This window comes from Lolium perenne, chromosome 3 (assembly GCF_019359855.2).
Source record: "Lolium perenne isolate Kyuss_39 chromosome 3, Kyuss_2.0, whole genome shotgun sequence".
Taxonomy (NCBI): Eukaryota; Viridiplantae; Streptophyta; class Magnoliopsida; order Poales; family Poaceae; genus Lolium; species Lolium perenne.
Window position 1 is genome coordinate 247,739,512 of NC_067246.2, and position 20,676 is coordinate 247,760,187.

The 20,676-nt window shown below is 40.6% G+C and overlaps 1 protein-coding gene across 1 annotated transcript; it reads left to right on the top strand.

Annotated features, from left to right (window-relative positions):
* The first annotated feature begins 13,289 nt into the window (after positions 1-13,289).
* On the top strand, positions 13,290-15,402 carry LOC127344634 (protein DETOXIFICATION 33-like). Its single transcript, XM_051370947.2, has 7 exons — positions 13,290-13,831; positions 13,962-14,048; positions 14,225-14,281; positions 14,381-14,619; positions 14,715-14,833; positions 14,933-15,019; positions 15,123-15,402. Exons 1-7 carry the CDS (start codon positions 13,296-13,298, stop codon positions 15,195-15,197), a joined length of 1,200 nt encoding a protein of 399 aa, XP_051226907.2. The 5' UTR covers positions 13,290-13,295; the 3' UTR covers positions 15,198-15,402.
* The last annotated feature ends 5,274 nt before the right edge of the window (positions 15,403-20,676 follow it).

Sequence of the window (20,676 nt, forward strand, 5' to 3'; positions counted from 1 at the left end):
CTCGGTCACACGTTCGGTGTTGATGAAGACGACGTCATTCTCCCCGTTCCAGCGGGCAGCGGAAGTAGTAGCTCCTCCTTGAATCCGGCAGCACGACGGCGTGGTGGCGGTGGTGATGGAGATCTCCGGCGGAGCTTCGCTAAGCGTGCGGGAGAGGTGGAGGAGAGAGGGGGCGGCTAGGGTTTGGGAGAGGGGGTGGCCGGCCTCAAGGGGTGTGGCCAGCTTGTGGCTTTGTGGTGGCCGGCCCCTCCCCTATGCCCCTCATTATATAGGTGGAACCCCAAGTGTTGGACTACAAGTTTTCGAATAAGACCCCAACCCAAAACCTTCCATGTAGTAGGGAAACCTACCCAAGGTGGGACTCCCACCTCAAGTGGGATTCCCACCCTTCCATGTGGGGGATGGCCGGCCACCTTGGTGGAGTCCACCTTGGACTCCCCCCACTAGGGTTGGCCGGCCATGGGAGGTGGAGTCCCTTCGGGACTCCGCCTTCCAAAGTGATTTCTTCCGGACTTTTCTAAAACCTTCTAGAACCTTCCATAAATGCACCGGATCATTTCCAAACTTGGAATATGACTTCCTATATATGAATCTTATTCTACGGACCATTCCGGAACTCCTCGTGATGTTCGGGATCCCATCCGAGACTTCGAACAATACTTCGAACTCCATTCCATATTCAAGTTCTACTATTACAACATCAAACCTTAAGTGTGTCACCCTACGGTTCGCGAACTATGTGGACATGGGTGAGAACTCTCTCCGACCAATAACCAATAGCGGGATCTGGAGATCCATAATGGCTTCCACATATTCAACGATGACTTAGTGATCGAATGAACCATTCACATACGATACCGATTCCTTTTGTCACGCGATATTTTACTTATCCGAGGTTCGATCATCGGTATCTCTGTACCTCGTTCAACCTTGTCTCCTGACAAGTACTCTTTACTCGTACCGTGATATGTCATCTCTTATGAACCATTCATATGCTTGCAAGCTAATTAGACGACATTCCACCGAGAGGGCCCAGAGTATATCTATCCGTCATCGGGATGGACAAATCCCACTGTTGATCCATATGCCTCAATTCATACTTTCCGGATACTTAATCCCACCTTTATAACCACCCATTTACGCAGTGGCGTTTGATGTAATCAAAGTACCTTTCCGGTATAAGTGATTTACATGATCTCATGGTCGAAAGGACTAGGTAACTATGTATCGAAAGCTTATAGCAAATAACTTAATGACGTGATCTTATGCTACGCTTAATTGGGTGTGTCCATTATATCATTCACATAATGACATAACCTTGTTATTAATAACATCCAATGTTCATGATCATGAAACGATGATCATCTATTAATCAACAAGCTAGTTATACAAGAGGCTTACTAGGGACTCCTTGTTGTTCACATAACACACATGTATCAATGTTTCGGTTAATACAATTATAGCATGGTATGTAAACATTATCATAAACACAAAGATATATTATAATAACTATTTTATTATTGCCTCTTGGGCATATCTCCAACAGTCTCCCACTTGCACTAGAGTCAATAATCTAGTTTACATTTGTAAAGATATAACACCTTGGCCTTCTGGTGCTTTATCATGTATTGCTCACGGGAGAGGTTTTTAGTCAACGGATCTGACACGCTCAGAAACGTATGTATTTTGCAATTTATTTGCGTCTCAACGCATCACTCATTTTCCAAATGAGTCAGCATTATTCTTATATGTTCAGTCCTCTAGTGGAACCTTAATTCCGCGGTCTGAAATATGTCACTAATATTGTCATACACAATATAGCTTCAAAGTTCTGACACTATCGGAACTACACCAAGTTCTCCAAGAACTCTTCGACTTAAACATCCTCAGTCATTGTCAAAACAATGACATACTATGCCTTTGTTTGTAGAATCCATCACAATATTTAGAACTCTTCTAAATCTAGCATTGTGCTACCTTTTAAACAACACTTAGCCTAATTGAGATTTTGAATTTCATTTTTATATGTGATCAAACAAATATCGGTGCAACGTCTTACAGCGATTTGTTTTGTCATTACCCCATATAAAAATATATATGTATCCTTGGTTCTTCTAAAGCACACATGGATATTCTTACTGTTTGTCCAATGATCATCACATGAATCATTCTGGTATATGCTCCTAACTTTTCAGAGCATAGAACATCTGATTTTGTACATATTATTCGTGATCTATAATCACTCATGTGTTTTTACTTATTGAGTGTCAGATACACTCAAGTCTTGTTAAACCATCACATGACAAGAACATTTTCTTAATATTTTTATATTGAACTACTTCAATATCCATTCTATGTACTTTGACTTAAACTTATTATGTGTTTCAATCTATCTTCATAGATCTTGACACTAAATTTGTTTCAGTCCATATTCTTTCATTAAAGTTAATTCTCAATGAAACATTTTAATCAAGTATATAATTACATCATTTATAACCAACTATATGTCATCTACATAAAGTATTATAAATATGTCTCAGCGCTCCCACTTAATTTCTTGCAAATGCAAGCCTCTTCATCGTCTCTGCTGAAATCAAAAAACTCTTTGACTATTTCATCTGGTGAAGATTCCAACTCCGCGATACTCACTTCATCCAATTGAAGTTTGTATACCTATCTAGTATTCCACGGACTAGCAAAACTCTTGGTTGTATCTTGTATACACCTTTAATACACACTTCTGATAAGTAATGTATTTTGCCATCCTACTAGCATATCTCATAAAAGAAATATGTAGTGATTACTAGAATAATCCACATAGACTATAAGCATTGCTACAGAAGATCTAATCTTATCGTAGTCAACCTTTTGAACTTTGTCGTAAACAACTTTTCGACAAGTCGAGTTTCTTCAAGGATATTCTATCCAAGTCCATCAATTTTATAGATCCATTTACTTTCAAAAAGTATTCATCTATCTTGGATTTCATGGCGTATAGCCATTTTAATGGAGTCAGGGCCCATCATAACTTCTTTGTATGCAGTTGATTTATCATTGTTCAAAAAACAATCCTTTGTCCACAAATCATTTATTTGATCACAAAGAAAATCATACCTACAAGGTTCAATAGGTACTTTGATCTCCATGGCTAAAACACTTTGTAGTCATGGGAGCCATGATCATCGTGGCTGCTTCCGAAACCAATTCCGATGCTGCGCTACTCTGATCATTATGCTCAGGTTCATAAACCTTATCAATTTCTATTGTCCTCCCACTCAAATACTTCACTAGAAACAATTTCTTAGAAATAAATAAGAAACATCGACAAACACTTTTGTCTTTGTATCCATAGTGAAAAGAATTCCCAATCAATACTTTGGGATAACCAACAAAGACATTCATCCGATTTTGGTTGTAAACTTATTTACTTATGCTATGCATACCAAATTTTAAGAAAGGACTATCAGGGTTCATGCCCATGCCATAACTCATATGGTGTCATTTCAACGGATCATGATGATGCTCTATTCAGTGTAAAAACGGTAGTCACTAAAGCATAATCCACAAAAATATAATGGCGCCATAATATTTTATCTCATCATTAATCCAACAAGGTTTGGATACATCTCTCAGATACTTCATCATCAATATGATACTCCAAGAAATGTGAGTTGTAGAACAATTTCATAACTCTCTTAGATGTTCGCTAAAACTAGTAATTCAAATATCTCCACTATGATCTAATCATAGATATTTGACTTTTCTATTACGATGATTTTCACTTCATGCTGAAATTTATTTGAATCCATTCAAATGTTTCAAACTTCTTCCTTATCGAATATATCCACATATATATACTCAATTCATTGTTGGAATTTTTCATGAAGTAGAAGAATCTCCCGCACACAACTATGCCCAGTGAACCACATATATCATCATGTATGTTTTCACTAAGTTAGTTGCCCGTTCAACTCTTGGCCTATGAACGGTATTTTAGTCATTCTTTTTAGAAGAGATTTGCAAGCGTCAAATAATTCAAAAATCAAATGACTCCAATAATCCATTTGCATGGAGTTTCTTCATGCGTTCCTCTCTAACATGACCTAAATGGCGGTTCCACAAATAAGTGGAATTCAAATCATTTGCCTTATGGCATTTTAGCGTCAGTGTTTATGTATGTGTGTTTCACCATTAAGATTTATAATAACTTATCCATCGTACATGGAGTAATCTCATAATTTGAACAACTCATTGTTTTCATTTGACCAGAGCAAAATAACAATTATTAAGTTCTTTATTATAAATTCTAAGGGCTAGGTAGAATGCCAACGATAAACATAATAACACTTTATTATGTTCCAGACGTGCATTATTACCATATTCCTTATCAGTCACTTAGGCCATCATATTCTTGTATTGCGTTGTACTGTATGACATCTCACACCAACCAATCTAGTACGAATACCCAAGAATTTTATTATGTGACCAAAACAAAGAATATATCCATAACATGTATATCATTTATATACACCTGAGCTAGACCTTCTAGTCTTTTCTTTCTTTCTGCCAAAATATCTTTTGTAGTTTCTCTTTTAGCTTTCCTCATTCTCAGAAAAAACTTCACCTTTTAATAACTTCTAGGTTTGTTGGTCAAATACCAATAACATCGAGGTTCTTATTTTGAAGTTGATCATCATATGACAAGTGTTTCAGATTTCACTATTAGTAACTTTGTAATATAATGAACAATTTCACTCATAATTTTATCCATCATTTCATGATGACTTTCCGAGACCATGTCTGTACATGCTAGACTCGTAAAGTTTAACCTCAGTATTCGCATGTGCAAATCTGGCTTGCACCCGTTGTATGCACACGTAGAATCTATACCTTAGTATTCGAAACTACGAGTCTTAGCAACGGTGGATACTAAGGACGATCACTTCATGGATATGCGAATATCGTTAGTGCCCCAATAGTTGGAGGATTGGGACGCCTTGCGTCTTCAACCTTCGTACATTCCCATAAAACTTATGAGTTTATGTAGTCTCACCAAATTATATTCTATCATCTTGCAATAAGGTCTTAGATATCACATATATCTCATACCTTGATTATTTCTGAAAACTAAATTTTCAGCTCCTTACTTTTCAAACAGATTTGAACTTCAAGTTTCATGGAGACAAGATAACTTTAGGTACTAATTAAAACCATAGTTCTTTGAATCAACAATGTGAGGTTTACTAAAAGTTTTCAATAGGACTTAATCATTTCTTGATTCTTTAACAATACGGTACCAGTCCGTAAAGTTTATTTTTATATTTTAACAGTATTTTTATCTCAATAACAAGACTAGCGCTTGGTAGGAAAACGGATGCCAATACTACAAATTAATTCAAAATACTACTCAGACTATGTTTATGATAATTAGTTCATGTTTTAATCTAATTACTAATGAACTCCCACTTAATACAACATCCCTCATAGTTGTTAAGTGGTACACGATCCAAATTCACTACACCAAAACCGATCATCACGTGAGATGATGTAGCTTCAATGGTGAACATCAACATGTTGATCATATCATCCATATGACTCGTGTTCAACCTTTCGGTTTCCGTTGTCCCGAGGCCATGTCTGTACATGCTAGGCTCGTCAAGCAAACCCAAGTATTTCGCGTGTGCAACATGGCTTACACCCGTTGTATATGAACGTTGAGTCTATCACATCCGATCATCACGAGATGCTTCGAAACGACGAACTTTGGCAACGGTGCATACGAGGGGAGAACACTTTATTATCTTGATATTAATGTGAGGGATCATCTTATAATGCTACTGTCGCGATCTAAGCAAAATAAGATGCATAAAGGATTAACATCACATGCAATTCATATGTGATATGATATGGCCCTTTAGTCTTTGCACTTCGATCTTCATCTTCAAAGCACGGACATGATCTCCATCATCAACGGACATAATCTCCATCATCGTCGGCGTAGCGTCAAGGTCCATGGCGCCGTCTTCATGGTTGTTCACCTCATGTAGCAACTATTACAACTACTTTGAAATACTACTCAACATGAAATTTAAAGACAACCATAAGGCTCCTGCTGGTTGCCACAATACAATAATGATCATCTCATACATATTCATCATCACATCATGGCCATATCACATCACCAAACCCTACAAAAACAAGTTAGACGTCTCTAATTTTGTTTGCATATTTTACGTGGTTTAGGGTTTTCGAGTAAGATCCAATCTACCTACGAACATGAACCACAACGGTGATACTAATGTTGTCAATACAAAGAGTAAATTGAATCTTCACTATGGTGGGAGAGACAGACACCCGCAAAGCCACTTATGCAATACAAGTTGCATGTCGAACGTGGAGCAAGTCTCATGAACGCGGTCATGTAAAGTTAGCCCGAGCCGCTTCATCCCACCATGCCACAAAGATGCAAAGTACTCGAACTAAAGACAACAAAGCATCAACGCCCACAAACAATTGTGTTCTACTCGTGCAACCAATCTATGCATAGACACGGCTCTGATACCACTGATGGGATTCGTTGCATAGAAAACAAAAAAATTCCTACCGCGAGAACGCAATCCAAGCCAAGATGCAAACTAGAAGACGGGAGCAACGAGGAGATGATCGAGACTCACCCTTGAAGATTTCCAAAGCCTACAAGATGAGGCTCTTGTTTCTGCGGTAGACGATCACTTGCCGCTTGCAAAAGCGCGTAGAAGATCTTGATCACGGTGCCACGATCGGGCAGCACCTCCGTACTCGGTCACACGTTCGGTGTTGATGAAGACAACGTCCTTCTCCCCGTTCCAGCGGGCAGCGGAAGTAGTAGCTCCTCCTTGAATCCGGCAGCACGACGGCGTGGTGGCGGTGGCGATGGAGATCTCCGGTGGAGCTTCGCTAAGCGTGCGGGAGAGGTGGAGGAGAGAGGGGCGGCTAGGGTTTGGGAGAGGGGGTAGCCGGCCTCAAGGGGTGCGGCCAGCTTGTGGCTTTGTGGTGGCCGGCCCCCTCCCCTATGCCCCTCATTATATAGGTGGAACCCCAAGTGTTGGACTACAAGTCTTCGAATAAGACCCCAACCCAAAACCTTCCATGTAGTAGGGAAACCTACCCAAGGTGGGACTCCCACCTCAAGTGGGATTCCCACCCTTCCATGTGGGGGGGTGGCCGGCCACCTTGGTGGAGTCCACCTTGGACTCCCCCCACTAGGGTTGGCCGGCCATGGGAGGTGGAGTCCCTTCGGGACTCCGCCTTCCAAAGTGATTTCTTCCGGACTTTTCTAGAACCTTCTAGAACCTTCCATAAATGCACCGGATCATTTCCAAACTTGGAATATGACTTCCTATATATGAATCTTATTCTCCGGACCATTCCGGAACTCCTCGTGATGTCCGGGATCCCATCCGAGACTTCCAACAATACTTCGAACTCCATTCCATATTCAAGTTCTACTATTACAACATCAAACCTTAAGTGTGTCACCCTACGGTTCGCGAACTATGTGGACATGGGTGAGAACTCTCTCCGACCAATAACCAATAGCGGGATCTGGAGATCCATAATGGCTCCCACATATTCAACGATGACTTAGTGATCGAATGAACCATTCACATACGATACCGATTCCTTTTGTCACGCGATGTTTTACTTATCCGAGGTTTGATCATCGGTATCTCTATACCTCGTTCAACCTCGTCTCCTGACAAGTACTCTTTACTCGTACCGTGATATGCCATCTCTTATGAACCATTCATATGCTTGCAAGCTAATTAGACGACATTCCACCGAGAGGGCCCAGAGTATATCTATCTGTCATCGGGATGGACAAATCCCACTGTTGATCCATATGCCTCAACTCATACTTTCCGGATACTTAATCCCACCTTTATAACCACCCATTTACGCAGTGGCGTTTGATGTAATCAAAGTACCTTTCCGGTATAAGTGATTTACATGATCTCATGGTTGAAAGGACTAGGTAACTATGTATCGAAAGCTTATAGCAAATAACTTAATGACGTGATCTTATGCTACGCTTAATTGGGTGTGTCCATTATATCATTCACATAATGACATAACCTTGTTATTAATAACATCCAATGTTCATGATCATGAAACGATGATCATCTATTAATCAACAAGCTAGTTATACAAGAGGCTTACTAGGGACTCCTTGTTGTTCACATAACACACATGTATCAATGTTTCGGTTAATACAATTGTAGCATGGTATGTAAACATTATCATAAACACAAAGATATATTAGAATAACTATTTTATTATTGCCTCTAGGGCATATCTCCAACAACGTCATCAGTTGCATCACCAACATGGCATTTAAATACTTGGGTTTCGAGGGCAAGCTGCGCAACAATATTTATTTCAGCATATGCTAGACATTTGTGGAACATAGTATGGTAATGTCGCAATGGAAGATAGTGTGTGAACAATTTCATTAGTGACGTGCATGATGTTCAATGCCAAGTTGCAACCATGGACACTAATAAATTTTCTTTGAATTAAATGATACTAGCTAGTTTTGTTGTAGTAGTAGAAACTGACAAAATAGGGTATCACTTCGTACGTATTTGTGATGCTAGTACGACAACCTTAGATCAAAGGTTGTCGTACACTAACACGTTTTGGCACAATGATGCTTTTTGAACGAGTTCTGCTTTTTTCTCTGGAGTGCAATTGTAGTGCTATGAAAAATGCGGCAAAGGAAGGCCCGACAACGATTTTTCTTTTGAAATAATAATAATATTAACCCAAATGGCTAGTTAGGTTGGGATCTTGGTATGTCGACCATGGCTTATCCACCGCCACGATTACCAAGGGGGCAGATGTTGTGGGTCAAGTTAATCGTATTTGAAAAGGATTCATTGGGATCCATAGGTACCATCTGACATGCTCATATCTAGTTGATACTTATTGGCGACTGCTTCAGGGAGTATTATTTAGAGGATGAGGATAAGTTGACACTCCATGGCTCATGTGTGCACATGATTTCACTATGTGGTGATGTCCACATGAAATCTATGTGCATGGAGTTTGTAAGATGGATGATTGCTACCGCTGTTGACTCCGTGGTCGCGTCGGCGAGATTTTCTTTTCCTTTTGGGTTGTTTGCATCCTTAATGTCTAAAACAAAGTTCTGGACAAAATGGACAAAATGTTATTGCATTTGTCGGGTGTAATTGGTATTAGTTTAATATTAATATATTCCCTTTCTCGAATAAACTTGCAACGTGAAAATAGTCACTTGGAAAATTTCACTCGCAATCCCACTTGCAATTGGAAAACAACTTAGCTGCAACATACTTGCAGCTAATAAAAAGTTGCAGATAAAAAATTATGGCCATGACCCACTTGCAAATCGAAATTTTTAGTTACAATACACTTGCATACCTCGATTGGAACCCACTTGCAATTGAAATATCTTATTTACAAGTTACATCCTTTGTTGCAGCTAAAAAACTTATTTGAACACCAATTACAACTTCAAAATCTTAGTTACAATCCTCCTGCAACTAGAAAAATATTGAATTGGAACCCAGTTGCAACTCCCACGCTTATCACAAATTATAATGCAAATCTAACACTTAATGAGTCAGCCAAGATCTAACCTAGATCTCAACAACTGAAATGTAAAATTCTAAAAATTATAAAGTAATAAAAATATTGAGAATGCTCTCTTTGTGCATGGTATCCACAAGAACTATAGTAGACTAAAAAATATAGTATTTATTGCTTTTAAAACACAAAAACATAAACAAATAGTTCAAGAGAGTTCAAGGTAAAACAAACTCAACAAACTATAAGTATAAAACTATTATATTTGTTCTATGTAGCTATGTAGTTGATTATGCAACAAAATAAAAATAGATAAAAAACCAAGAAAGGGGAAAATAAATCAAAGTGCCACGGTGCATACTATAAGGGATCATGACAAAGAGTGGCACACGAGAACAAAGTAATTTACTCACCCATGGAAGCAGTCAACAACATCATCATAGGCATATGAAATGAATACGGGTGTATGGATGAATACAGGTTCAAATCCACAATATCAATTGGAATTACAACAAGATGAAGTTAGATGAGATGGGAACGGTGATGGTGATGTAGATGCAGCGGCTGATGATGGTTAATGATGACTTGGCCTCCAATGATTCATGTAGCAGCGAGGAGGATGCCCTTCTGCAAGTTTCCCCTCCAGATCCCTTATGAAGGTGAGGTTTATGCGAGTTGTGGTGTCTCTGAATGTTGGATCTCAGATTCGTCTTCGCGAGGTGAAACTATTTGGCGAGGCAAGGCAGCTGCCTCATGGTATAGGCGGAGGTGCGGGTGGGCTTCGCTCGTATCGATGGTCGGTAACACTTTTGAGCTGCCTCTCTCGCTTTGCCCTTTCATCCATGTGCGTGGAAAATCATTTAGATGAGTTTTATCACTTCAAAATATTATATTTATGTCCAATATGACATCTCCAAATGATATGTTCATCATTACCTTCATAATTTGGGATCTATGAAAATAAGCGTAAAAGGTGCGCGCGAGCGCCGTAAAATACTAAAATTCTAACACTAGACATGCAAAAACATAAGGTAAACATGCTTACAAAAATGCAATCATCAGGCAAGCACACACCAGAAAATCATAGTATGACTTGGACATTCACTAGGTGCGATTCGGGGAACATGTGAGGGTGTGTACAAATCTCTAAAGGCAATTGTGGCTATGTTAGATAACAATTTGTTGGCATTATTGATGATGAACGATAAATTTGTGTTTCTAAGTAACAACTTTTGACAAAACCATGTTTATTTTGATGTGCAATTTGTGTTTCTAAGTAACAACATTTTGTCCTAACCATGTTTTATTTTGTTGTGAAATGCAAGTTGGGGTCACCTTAATTGTCCATTGGTGCAAACACAAACCCACTTTGCAAGGGCCCATATAACAAACCCTAAATCCAACTTCCTTCTCCCCCACGCCGCCCCAATCACAACTATGACTCGCACTAGAACCCTAGATCTCCCCACTGCATTTGCGCAGTCATGTTTTTCGTGTACGTATTTGTTTTTGTATTTTCAGTGTATATTGTATCCATGTTATTTTGGATTTTAACATGGTCATTTATATGTGTTTTGACCATTATTTACCAACATGTGATTGTACATAGTTATGAAGAGTGGCATTATAAATCTTGTGTGCACATATTATTCTCATTATATTTTTTTACTGGTAACTGGTAATTATATACCAAATAAGTTTCTTTTATTTTGTAAATGAATTTCGGTTCAAGAACTAAATCTAAAATTGGCATATTTCTGAATCAGGTGTTTACATCCTCTACCCACGAATTTTTGATAGACATTTTGATTGGTACAATGCATTCACCCCCAATGGTAATTTTGGCCTAATTAAATTTTTTTATTTTAATTAAATCATGTAATGTGGTATATCTATCACTCATAGAAAATGCTATAGCATTATTTGTATGCAACCCCATCATGGCTCATTGGCTATTTTTTACTTAATTGTGACATTATTTCAGCACTATGTCTTTATTTTTATTTAATTATATCCAAGAATTTAGATCTGAATGGCCGCGAAGAAGGAGACGGAGCTCCCTTACCAGCCAGACAACCTAGACGACGATGAAGTCGTCGGGTTGGGCATCACAACGTTGGAGTTGGAGGCCTTGGACAAGTGACAATGCATGGTCGTCCAGCTGCGGGAGTCGACACTTGCGGCTGAAGGACCTGCCACCGCACCAGACATCACCATGGGCGGGGTGGCCCGCACCTACTACCGAGCCAGCACCAAGGCTTCTAGCGCCAACGCCCCTAGCTCCAGCTCCGCCGCCCCCCGATGTCCTGGCCACCGCGAGGAGGAGGACTATGCGACGTGGTCGACACAAATGCTAGCTAGGGTTTTATCAGTTTTTTTTATTTTAAATGTCTTATTTTTTTAAGTTTTTGCCCTATGTAAGTTAAGTTTTTTTCTAAATGAAATATTAACCAAAAAATGCATCTGATCGTTGGGGACCCAAACGGACCAGTGGGCGGGCATGGTCGTATTTCTATCCAGGGGCACACCTAAACAGATCAAAACGGACACATTTAGCCCGCTCAAGATGCTTTTAGACGTTCTGTTTGATCAAAAAAATATCTCTTCATGCCCCTGTGGATTCTTGGAGATTTTGTCGCACTGATGCAAAGCCACGGCCAAACATGCATACACAGAAGAGGGTGTGGGGGGGGGGGGGGGGGGGGGGGGAGGGGATGCATTCCATCGTTGTGTCATCACCTAGCACTAGAGGGAGCTGCTTGGTTATGCGACTGTACCAGGTAGCGAGAAATGTTTCTCTTCTCAAAGTACAGAGACAGAGAAGCGGAGCAAATTTTCAGCTGCAAGAACACGGAGCGCTGCTGGCATGATCTTGCAGCAAAAAACATCGCGTGTCTTCTCATTCGCAGTTTCTGGGTTCTGGCTAGCTGCAAACCATGACCGTGAAGGCCATTTGGACTCAAGCGAACCTTACGTACACCTGAAGCGCACGAGTCAACGACTGCTTTGGCAAAGCTATAGCGGTGCTGCTGCTGGAAGCCCCGTGAAACCTTTACCGCACGTGGCCGCGGGAGTGAACACATACACAATGTTGGAGTTTCGCCATCCATATCGGACCACCATGGCTGCGGGCCACCTACTACTGCGGCGTCCACGTTGCGCGACCTCCAGCGGGCACGACAAGCTCACCTCTGCTCGGACCATGAAACCGCAGTGCAGGAGTCAGCAGCTGAAACCTGGGACCCCAACCTTGACCGGCCTCTACGTATACAAAAGGTAGCAGTGTGGCACGCCGGAGAGGACGACGGTTTGTACGGGCTTCAACCAGCGTAGTCCGGTCGAGCAGATGGTGGCGCCGGAGACGGGGACGGCGGCCGGCCGCAAGACCTGGCCGGACGAGTGCAAGAGCCTGTGGCAGATCGCTGGGCCGGTGATCCTCACCGGGGTCTTCCAGTTCCTGATAGGGTTCGTCACCGCGGCCTTCGTCGGCCACATCGGCAAGGTCGAGCTCGCCGCCGTCTCCATAGTCAACGGCGTCATCGAAGGCCTCGCCTTCGGCCTCCTGGTACCTAGCTGACCAATCGCCATAATACTCTTAGCTTAATAGTTAATACCGTGGCAATGAATGATCGTAGTAAGCTAGAATAATTTCATTTGTCCTGTTCGTTCTTGCATCGCAGCTTGGCATGGGGAGCGCCCTGGAGACGCTGTGCGGGCAGGCGGTGGGAGCCGGGCAGCTCCACACGCTGGGCGTCTACCTGCAGCGGTCGTGGATCATCTGCCTCGCCACGGCAGCCGCGCTGCTCCCGATCTACGCGTTCACGGACCCAATCCTCCGCCTGCTCCGGCAGTCCCCGGCCATCTCGGCGGTGGCGGGACGGTACGCCCGGTGGTGCGTGCCGCAGCTCTTCGCCTACGCCGTCAACTTCCCCATGCAGAAGTTCTACCAGGCGCAGAGCCGGGTGTGGGTCATGACGCTCATCTCCGGCGCCGTCGTCGGCGTGCACGCGCTGCTCAGCTGGCTCGTCGTGGCAAGGCTCGGGCGGGGCCTCCTGGGCGCGGCCATGGTTGGCAACGTGTCGTGGTGGCTCATCAACGCGGCGCAGTTCGTGTACGTCGTCGGCGGGTCGTTCCCGGAGGCATGGACGGGGTTCTCGCAGAAGACGTTCGCCAGCCTCGGCGGCTTCGTCAAGCTCTCGCTCGCGTCCGCCGTCATGCTGTGGTTCGTAAATCCGTTGCTTCTTGGTTAGTTTCATATGGATGAAATTGCTCACCTTTTGGATTATATTGGTGACCTATACTTTTGTTTTGTTTTGTTTTGTTTTGAATTGAGGGTGATTTTGGTTATGCAGCCTGGAGATGTGGTACTATACAGCAGTGCTCATTTTGGTGGGTTGCTTGAAGAACCCGGAGATTCAAGTTGGGGCCGTTTCAATATGGTTAGTTTCCCGTTTCTTCTTTTCAATTGCTGATGTGGCATAGCTGCATGCTCAGAGAAATAGGTTAGTGGGGATGAACTATTTAGTTATATAGGATAACTGTTCCATTAGCCGCAAAAAAAAAATGTTCCATATTTTCAAATGTTGCCTAACAAAGTTGAATTTTGTTGCAACAGCATGAACTATAACATCTGGACGTTGATGGTGTCTGTTGGCTTTAATGCTGCAGTGAGGTACACGATTGCTCTGCTCTCCTTCCAATTGTTGCTTATCATAGATCTTCTAGGCTCTCAAATGCTAGAAAGAATGACCCTTACCGGTTTTCTTGTCAGTGTTCGCGTGGCAAACGAACTTGGCGCCAGACACCCGAAAGCAGCCAAGTTCTCGGTCGTCGTGGCCGTCATCACGTCGGTTGCCGTTGGTCTCATCTTCACGCTCGTCACCCTCGTGGCGAGGAAGCAACTGCCGAGGCTCTTCACCAGCGACGATCTGCTTGTCAAGGAGACAACAAAACTAGGGTATCTTCTGGCTGCCACCATATCTCTCAACAGCATCCAGCCGGTGTTATCAGGTATTCACACCACCGAATGACAGATCCACATTTTTGTTATATTTAGATAAAATTAATAGTGTAACATGTGTGTTTTTTATTGTTGGCGAATTTAGGAGTGGCGATTGGGGCTGGATGGCAATCCTTGGTCGCATTCGTGAACATTGCATGTTACTATCTTGTTGGCTTGCCTCTTGCAGCTGTTTTTGGCTTCAAGTTGAAACTTAACGCAACAGTAAGGAAATTGAAACTCGCATGGTCAAAATTTGCTATGCATTCTTATTTTATTAGGAAGGAATGTGCTCATTGTGAGTAAACATGTACATACGTGCAGGGGATTTGGGTGGGGATGCTGATCGGCACGATTTTGCAGACCACCATTCTGTTTGTGATCCTCTTCAAAACTAAATGGGAGAAAGAGGTAAAATGAATTAATCACCTTCAACATACTACTCAGAACATATTAAGAAGTAACACGTAATTGGTTATGTCATTTTGTGTATATTAACCCTGGGTGGTGCTAGGCTATGCTGGCGGAAGAGCGGGTGCGAGCCTGGGGAGGAAGCGTCGAGCTGCCGACCATCGAAGAAACGAGATGAAACGTGAATTGGAAAATTTGACCATGCACAAATTATACCAATTTGATTGGAAATGGGTCACATAGAATGAAGAGAAGATGGCATAAGCATGATTGCCAGTTTTCGGTTATGAAAATTTGGCGATTTTGGTGTTCATATCTTTTCCTTGAAGAATGTCAGAAATTTATGCATGGTAGCCTATCTGAAAACCTTCTAGTGCAACCGGTAGGGGGTGTTCTTTATTTTTCAATGAAGAAGCTTAGAAGTTTATGCATCGTAGCACTTTTTAACCTCCCAGTGAAACAATTAAATGTAACCGGATCGACATAAGATTTTAAATTTATTATTCTATACCATATTTTCTTTCAGATTCTAATGCCACTAGTAGGAATGTAATTTGATCAAATTGGATTTTTCCGTTATCATATCCGATATCATTTTTTCTCAACAGTTTCATAGTGGATCGATAATGATCGGTTGTTGATTCGGAGGTCGCAGATTTGGAAAAGGAGCGTGGTTGGGGTAGAAACAATGATATGCACGCGTATAAATAGGTGGGTAAATCTTACGATAAAACGTTTGGTAAAATAGGTTCGACAAAACTTGAATAAAATAAATATGTAGGACCGTTCTATCTAGGACTCGGGCTCTCGTAGTTCTTTTTATACAACGGCCCAATAATCTGGAGTGATTTCACATAATATAAAATAAAGAGGCAATAGACCACTCACAATTTGAAAGTGACATGCAGCGGTGGCAATTTGAAAGTGATATGCACCGATATATTTGTGACAACATGTTTAAAAATAAAATCACTTTAAAATATTTTAATAAAAACATACCAAGTTTTAACGATGAATTACCAAAACACATTTACCTAATCATTTATCATGACAAATTATCAGATTTTTTTGGTTCTATTTTTTGTTATTTTATTATGCAATATCAATTATAAGAATATCAAATTTAAGTTCACCATATTATCCAAATGTAAAAGTACTAGTTTACCCTTATTTTAAGTCACTCGATTATTCAACAGAAATTACCAGATTATAAATATTAAGTCACCAAATTATTTTGCAAAACATTTAAACTACGCTAGTGGTAAAATACCAGATAATCTATTTTCAGTTACCAGATTATCAGTAGCATTTACCAGGTTATGCACTTCAGTTCATCAAATTATTGTTTGGTTGCGGATTAACACTACCCTAGTTCCAGATTATCCATTTTAAATCACTAGACTATTAAATAGCACTTGCTAGGATATCAACCGCTAAGTCACCAAGTTATTTTTAAGACGCTAGTAGTATAATACAGTTGTTGAATTATCCATTTTAAGTCATCAGATTATCAAATAGCATTTAGAAGGTTGAATGGGCATCTTTTCCCTCCCAATGGGTTTGGGTGATCGAGAACAACACCTATTTTACAACTAACTTTTATATCTAGCGTTTTCGGAACTCGGTCCCATCATTGTTAGATGTTCCATTCACAACATGCAGTCTGGTGTACCCTCCAAAAACACCCTAGACAAGGGACACAAGAACCTATACGCTCAATTAGGCACGCTTGAGGGATGAACCCTTATTTTCCTAACAATTGAAAAAAAAAAACTACTTAATTTGGAATCAAGAAGCTCAATTTCTTGCATCAATGCAAAATTTGATTGATGCTTCTTAAGGTCTATCTAATGTGAAGGTTATCTTATCGGCAATGCTGAGAAATTACGTGTCTATCCATCTGCTTGTCTCAAGCTCTCAGCTAATTGACACTTTTGTTACCACTAGCTATAATGTACTATCGTTGAAAACACTAATACTTGAAGCATTCGAAGCACACCCTCAGCTAGAAAAACAAACACTTAACTAGTGTGCCTGAATACTCTATCGTAAAAATGATAGGCTTATATAAAACAATTTGAGGAACTCGCGAGCGCACCTATATGCTTGCATCAAGAACGAGGACTAGCGCTTGCAATACCTCCGATGTATGCCTCGATCAACTTGTAAAACTACACTAGTATAATACCCTCAAGCACAAGCAATCAATTAGTGCTAAAGAATCTATATGTACTTGCCACCCTGAACAACATTCAGGTTGAAGAATACAGAAGCGCATGCACCAGCTTGAAGAATAAGCTTTCATATGGTGCTTAAGAATTTCAACTATTCTCAGCAAACAACACAAATACATCAATCAATGAAGATTTTCAAGACGCATGCTCCACTTGAAGAATTAAGCAACTAACGTTCTTGCAATCTATACGATGTGAATATGAAGACAAAGATATCACTCAATGTAAGTACTTAAGTTGTATCCTCTTACCAATGCATGAACTCAACTGAAAAAAACTTGAGGAAATTCTATTGTAGCGATAACCAAGGTAAATGTACCATACGCAAAAAAATTATCCCACTTGGTTTACTTGCGTAACCGGAAGAATCATTGCATAAAAAGAAAGACAACGGTTGAAGACTCAAAGAATGAATAATTGAAGGCATGAACACTATTATGAAGAATCAAGTGGTCCTGCGTACCAGAAGACCTAGAGCAAGGTGCCTTAAAGACGTAGTTCATTTATTTATGTGAAGAAGCGTTTTCTCGTTGACGAGGTAATATCCAACTGGGTAAGCCCATTGAGGTGAGTCGCTCGACAAAACCAGGATCGCGCGTGAGCTGCATCTGCAGTTACCTCCCCGATCGGCCGATACCGGAGTGGGAGAGACTAGCTAGCCAAGTAGAAGACATGAGAACAACGATGGATAACAAGTTGATCATCTAATGGTGGTGTAGTCAATTAGATCCATGTCTGACTCGGTCTTATCTTGTAAACCCTAATTTAACTGAGTCATCTATATAAGGCTTGGCTAGAGGTAGTAACCCTAGATTACATTCATCCACTCTTAGTCTATAATATTGCATCCAACGACTTGTAAAACACATATATAAGTGCAATAAAAGCAGGTTATAGGTCTTCACCTCCACCGAGAGGGGCCGAACCTGTGCACATCATGTGTGTGCTAATATATCTCGTCTAGGACATCCAATATCTCCATCACTCTCCACATCATCTAAGCTACCCCATGTATCATTTGCCTTAACAATCCTTTGACACTCGTTCATTGAAAGCATCAACTTATTATGTTGTGAAGTGCTCATAGATCTATACACCATATATACACAACATACCCAACACACTGAATCTTGACGTATCAAGTCGTTTCTCAAAGCCTTGAAGCATAGTTTTCCAAACTAATTATTGAAGCATGGTTACATGCTAAGCGAACCTTTGTTTGGGAATCAATGCTTCATGTTTATCTATAGATACTTTGGAATTAGAACTCATGGAAATAATTGAGTTCTAGATGATTGAATCGTGGTTGCTTCATCGTCAGCTGAAGATGACAACCTTCACGTAGAGGATAACCTCAAAAGAAAGGACTAGCCATTATGTTACCATTGTTTTATCTTCTTGCTCAAAGAGATGTTCCAAGCACATGGCATTTTCCACACATGTTACTTTTGCTTTGTCTTGTCTATAGGATATTTAACAAAGGCTATAATACAACTTTAAGCAGAGACTGCTATCCTCCTCATCTGTCAATAAATAATAACAAGCTTCTCCCAAGCTAGGTTGATAGTGCCCCAAACATTATTGCAAACATCCTTCTCTATTTTATCCAGTATTATCCCATTGGAGAGAAGGGGTTCATTTGGTTTGGCTGAGCACTAAACACAAGTAGGTTGAGGCCGCTGATGAACAAAGACCCTATCTTGGAGATTAAAAATCCCCTAGACGGTTAGGTGTCAATCCTAAGAGCTTTGGAGGTGTGGAAATCAAGGTGTGCCCGTGAGCATCCGAGGTGTGGATTGGTTGCGGTGAGGTTTGGATATTTCCTGTTAAAAATCTTCCATATTGATTTGGTGAAGCCGGAGTGGTTGCGCTAATGGAGAATATGGATTGGTTGCATGTAGGCGAGATCGGTTGAACCTAGGTGCATGCGTGAATATACCCTCCCAACGAAGATTAGATCGGGTGTCGATGGCTCGATTCTGGTGGAAAACATCAGGTGTATTCGTCCCATTTATCTATGTTTGATCGTCTGCGTAAGTTGAAGCACTGCAACTAGAAGTTTTCAATTGACAACTCCTCCTCGAAACGGTTTTTCAACCGACAAATCAAAGTGCTTCAACCTCGCATTACGGGCGTGTGTTTTCCTAAATATGTTTCTTCTATATATCAACATTGTTGCAAGCAGCTCCTCAAGATGCCAAATCTAAGCTACCTCTAATGTTGAGCCTCAAGGCTCTTCTATGATGTCATGATGTTCTTATTTATTTATGTATCTTCGTTGAGTTTTATCTTCTAAAATTGGAGATTATTTAGATAACTCCTATTCACCCTCCCAAATCCCCCTAGTCATCGGTATAGCGGTCCTTCAATTGGTATAAGAGCAATGTCTCCCTTTTTTCGTTTCTCTTCTTATGTTTCAAATTTGGCTATGAAGTTTTTAGGACTTGTAAACACACATCTTGTGAACACTAATATATTATTTTTAATTTTTAAAAAATCATAAATTTTTAATTTCCAGTATAAGGGAGTGATGTTTTGTCTCTTGGATGCATATGCTTTCTTTATTTTGAAATGCATCTTTGATATATTTAAAAATGTTAAAATATTCCAAATGAAAAATTGATGTGTACATCTTCACCTTCTACGTGCGCACAAAGTCTTTCCATGAAAAAACAACTTGTCGTTTGGGATATGTAAAAAACAAAATTTGGTGCTAAAGAAAGCTTTTGGTGAGACATGTTTTTATTTTTGTTTCTTGCACACAAAAAATAACGGTTTTCGCAATAACGCACATAGATTGTCAAGATGTACATGCGAAATTTTTTGTTGAAATATTTGAACAATTGGAAATATATAATTTAAATGGATTGAGCATACACTACTAGGAAAACCATTATAGGTAGGAATGTATTATGTGGCGCATCTAAAAGTGCGTGCTCCACAAAATTATGTCTGTGACGCACCAAAAAATATGCTCCACAGAAATTTCTAATTTCTGTGGCGCATGTAGGACTCGTGCGCCACAAAACTTTGCATTTTCTGTGGCGCATGTGGACGGATGCACCACAGAACCTCCATGGATCCCACACGGGGTCCAGTACTGCACATGGGGGAAGGGAATTTTGTGACGCATTTGTCCACATGCCCACAGAAAGCCAAAATTATGTGGCGCATGTTGGAACATGTGTCACAGAATTCCTTGTGGGGGCCACCACTGACTTCACAAGGCCGCAATTTTGTGGCGCATATGGCAATATGCGCCACAGAAGTCCAAATTTTTGTGGCGCATATGCCACGGAAATAGATAAAAATTTCAAAAAATAAAATCCTTCGAATTATCCATGTATTATATCATCTAGTATCACTGAGAATTAACAAACATGAAATTGAACCTTTTTTTGCAAATTTAAGTTGCAAAATCAT